At 57.4% G+C, this 4,045-nt stretch overlaps 1 protein-coding gene across 2 annotated transcripts in view; it reads left to right on the top strand.

Moving 5' to 3' along the window:
• LOC109302009 overlaps nt 1–4,045 on the top strand; it is a 25,181-nt gene that overhangs the window by 1,866 nt on the left and 19,270 nt on the right. Inside the window, exon 2 of one of the 2 annotated variants that reach the window (XM_019523462.1) lies at nt 2,564–3,481. The exons of the other annotated variant lie outside the window; for it this stretch is intronic. Within the exon in view, the coding sequence (XP_019379007.1) occupies nt 2,564–2,673 (110 nt within the window). The 3' untranslated portion in view covers nt 2,674–3,481. Of the gene's footprint in view, nt 1–2,563; nt 3,482–4,045 lie in introns of those variants that run through there. 2 annotated transcript variants of the gene reach the window in all.

Below are 4,045 nucleotides of genomic sequence, written 5' to 3'. Positions count from 1 at the left end.
CGAAGGGTAAAAAGAAGGATTTATATAAGTATGTCAGTAACAAGTGGAGGATCAGGGAAAGTATGGGTTCCTTACTGAATGGGGGAGGCAGCCTAGTGACAGGATGCAGAAAAGTCTGAAGTACTCAATGGGTGCGTCTACATGACATGTGTTAATGCTCATTAGTTTAATTTACCATGCAGGCTCTTACTGCACTGTAAAAATGGGTAGTTGTGACTAAATTTGATACCTCCAAATACAAGTATCAAATTTAGTTGTGATTAGTTAATACACAGTAATGTATGTGTAGACATGACCTGGCACTAAGTTTAGTGCCAGGTCTGCCTTGCCACTAGAGGGTCTGCCTGAGCCCAGCCCTAGGGCTCCTGGCTGGAAGCCTCTCCTGCCCTAGGGCTGGGCTGCCTCTGTGGCAGCTCCTAGATGCAGGCTATAAAAACCTACAGCCTTTTTGTGCCCTGAGGTACACACACCAGGACTCTAAAGGAGCCTGTGCACTCTACAGGAGCACTGCCAGTCCCATGTGCCCCCCTGGACAGGACACAGGCTTCTAGCCTGTATTGGCTGGAAGCCAGAACTGCTTCCAGGCCACACAGGTGCCAGGGCACTCCTGTCAGGCCAGATGGGTGCTGAAAAAGCCTGCTGCACCCTGTGGCCAGCCCTAATAGCTCCTCGGGGCTGCTTGATGGCTGCCTCTGCACCAGCTTCCTGCTGCTCACCCCCAGCAGCCTGCCCTGGCACTGCAGATGCTATGGGGTATAGCCTCAGCCATGTGGCTCTCAGTCTCTGGCTGTACCCCTGTTCTGGGCACTGTTGGCAGCTGCCCAGGGCTGGCAACACAGGAGCAACTGCGTGGAGGCCCAGAGAGTTGGCACAGGATGCACAATGTCTTCTGCATCTTCCTCATCGAGGCCTGGTCCCTCCCACTCGTGCATGCTCATGCCATCCACCTGGGGCCCCAGCTGGAGCCAGGAAGAGATTGGAGACCTCGTAGTGCTCTGGGGTGATGCAGAGGTCCAGAGGCACTTTGCGTGGGGTGGGTGTTCAAATACCCACGTTTATGAGGCCTTGTCAGGTGGGATGTGGCAGCGCAGGCACTCCCAATTGGTGTGGCAGTCCTGCATAAATATCAGGCTTTGTGGACACAGTGGGTGGCTGTGACTGACTACAGTCATTGGTCCGGTCATGCCCCTAAGACCATGCCCTTTATGTGGCAGCTGACCAACATTTTGGTACCCCAGGACCCAGGCCGCAACCCTGCAGTTTTCACCAGCAGAGGTGGCCTGCCTGAGGCTCCACCCCACCCTGATCCCTCCAGCGACAGATCACCAGAGGAAGGGCCCTTAGGTGCTTCCCAGTTACCTAGCTTCTATATCCACTAGCAGCTCAGGGAGCCCTAGCCAGCTGCTCCTTGTGGTAGGGTCTTGGGCTGTGCAGGGACCAAGGCAGCAGCTGGACATGTCGCTGCTAGCAGCACCAGCTCATCCCCGGGGGGCGGCCCTGGTTGAGCACCAGCCTCCAGCACACCGCGGGCTGCAGACACTGGATGCAGCTGGATGCCATCACCAATGGAGAGGCTCATGCTGAGCCACCAGCCATGCCAACCTTGGCCATGGGGTAAGTCCCACACTGGGGGGAGGGCCCTCCAATCCCCAGTCCCCACCCTGGCCCCTGCCCTTGTCCCTGGCCCCCCAGTCCCTACCCCTGCTCTTGCCTCTGATGCCCCTCCTCACCCAGCCCACTCACACTCACCTGGCCTTGGGTTCCCCCCAACCAGCATGCAGAGAGGCAGGACACCATTCAAAACCTTATTCATCAGCCTGCATTCCCACAGCTGGGTGGGCACAGGCCTCTCATGCCGAGAAAGGTGCCAATGCTGGTAGTGATGTCCTCCTTGATAGTGGGGGGCAGGGACATGTAGCACTGCCACGGCTAGCCCTCTAGGAAATGGCGGAGGTTGCAGGGCAGCCCAGGCTTGCCTCCCATGCTGTCATAGCTCAGGGTTCCAAACCAGGTGCACTGGGGGCACCAGGAGGATCAGCAGCACCAGGGCATAGTGGGTCAGATCCCCCTGAGCCTGCACAAACAGCGCATTGCACACCACCCAGGGTACATACAGTAGGGGCACACTCAGGGACACTGGTGGTGCAGGGAGTGGAGCCCGGCCCTTAGTGGGGAGTGTGTGGGTACAACCAGCTTCTTACCCCAATTGTCAAGGAGCACTACGTGCCCTGAGCCCAGGAGCCCTGGGCTGGGTGGCAGTGCAGCAGAGCAGTTGGCCTGCAAGGGAAGAGTGTGGAAGCAGGGTCTGGAGCTATGGCAGCAGCTGACCTGTGCTGTCCTGAGAAGGAGGTGGGGGAAGCAGGCATTCGGTGGCCCGCCAGTCCCAGGGGAGAAAGCAGGAACGGGGGGCTCAGCTGGTGGTCACCTGTGCCTGGGTCTGCCCAGTGGGACATACCATGGTCCCATGAATCTCAGGCTGGGCAGCACATGGCCTCTGGTGCAGAGCATCTTCTCTCTGAAATGTTGCAAACTCACTAAAGGCTGCTGTCTTTTGTCTTTGCAGGGGCAGCATCTGGATGTGGGGGAGAGGCCACCAGCCCAAGCAGGGATGTGGACTCCAGGTTGCCATCACATGGCTCTGGAGCCCTCTGCATGCACCAGCTGCGCCAGTGACACACACAAGATTGGACCCTCCTGCTCCAGCGGCTGGTGGAGGTGGCTAAGGAGTGGGAGGTGTAGGCACAGTCCTAGCAGGAGGAGGATATTACCTGGGAGGCCACCCAGGAGGATACATGGGACCAGGCGGAGTGGGAGTTCTGAACTGATCTCCTGGCCCTGGAGCAGGAACAGATCCAGCTGCTCAGGCAGCAAGTGGCCATCCAGGCCTGGGTAGTGGAGGACACAGATGATGACCACTGGACCCTGGACACCCTCCTGGGCCTGGCGTTTGCGTTTGTGCCTCCCACTGCTCAGTCCCTGTCTGTGGCCCTGAAGGGCCCCTGGTACTCACCCACTGCTCCACAGCAGGCCCCTGCCTGGGGCTGGGAGGAATTCCTCCAGCGACTCTCACCCTCAGGAGCCCTGAGTCTGCTGCCACCTGCCTGGGCCCAGGCTCACTGTTTGTCCTGGCTCCACATGGGCATTGAGCTGAAGGTGCTAGGAGTGGCACCCACAAGAATGGGGTGCTGGCCCTGTTGGCCCTGGACTTGGGCAGCTGGAGTTGGAGCGGCCTGCCCCAGAGAAGCCCTGGCCCCCATCACCCAGAGACAAGCTCCCTGCCTGCTGTGGTCACTGTGGCCCCCTTGATTCATGAGGGACTGGTGAGAGGCTGTAGTGCCACGTGCCTGTCCCCTTGATGGCCCCACCCCACGGCTTCCCCAAGACTCTGGGACTTGCAAACAGAGACTGAAACTGTTGTACATAGTTTTGACATGGGGGATCAGGTTTTTTATTGTTGGAGGGTAGTGGAGGGGCTCTGTTAGTTGAGAGGGGCAGGGGCTCTATTTTATAGATTTCATAGACATTTGGGCTGGAAGGGACCCCAGAGGATCATCAAGTCCAGTCCCCTGCCCCATGAGCAGGAAATCAGCAGGGATCATAGGATCCCAGCAAGATAAGCATCCAAATGTGTCTTGAAGGCATTCAGAGTGGGTGCTTGAACTGCCTCCAGTGGCAGTCTATTCCAAACCTTGGGGGCTCAGACAGTAAAGAAGTTCTTCCTTATGTCCAGCCTGAATTGGTTGCAGCGGAGTTTGTGACCATTTGATCTTATCATCCCTTGGGGTGCTCTGGTGAACAGACTTTCCCCCAGATCCTGATGAGCACCCCTGATAAACTTATAGGTGGCCATCAGATCACTCCTGAGCCTGCGCTTTTCTAGGCTGAAGAGTCCCATGGCTTTCAGCCTCTCATCATAAGGTCTGTTTTCCTGACCTCTGATCATGTGCATGGCTCTCCTCTGCACTCTCTCAAGTTTCTCTAAATCCTTTTTGAATTGTGGAGTCCAGAACTGGACGCAGCACTCCAGCTGTGGCCTCACCAAAGC

This window comes from Gavialis gangeticus, unplaced genomic scaffold (genome assembly GCF_001723915.1).
Source record: "Gavialis gangeticus isolate Ggan-Ray unplaced genomic scaffold, GavGan_comp1, whole genome shotgun sequence".
In the NCBI taxonomy this organism is placed as follows: Eukaryota; Metazoa; Chordata; order Crocodylia; family Gavialidae; genus Gavialis; species Gavialis gangeticus.
The sequence above is the reverse complement of the archived record's forward strand: the minus strand, read 5'-3'. Positions and strand labels throughout refer to the sequence as shown.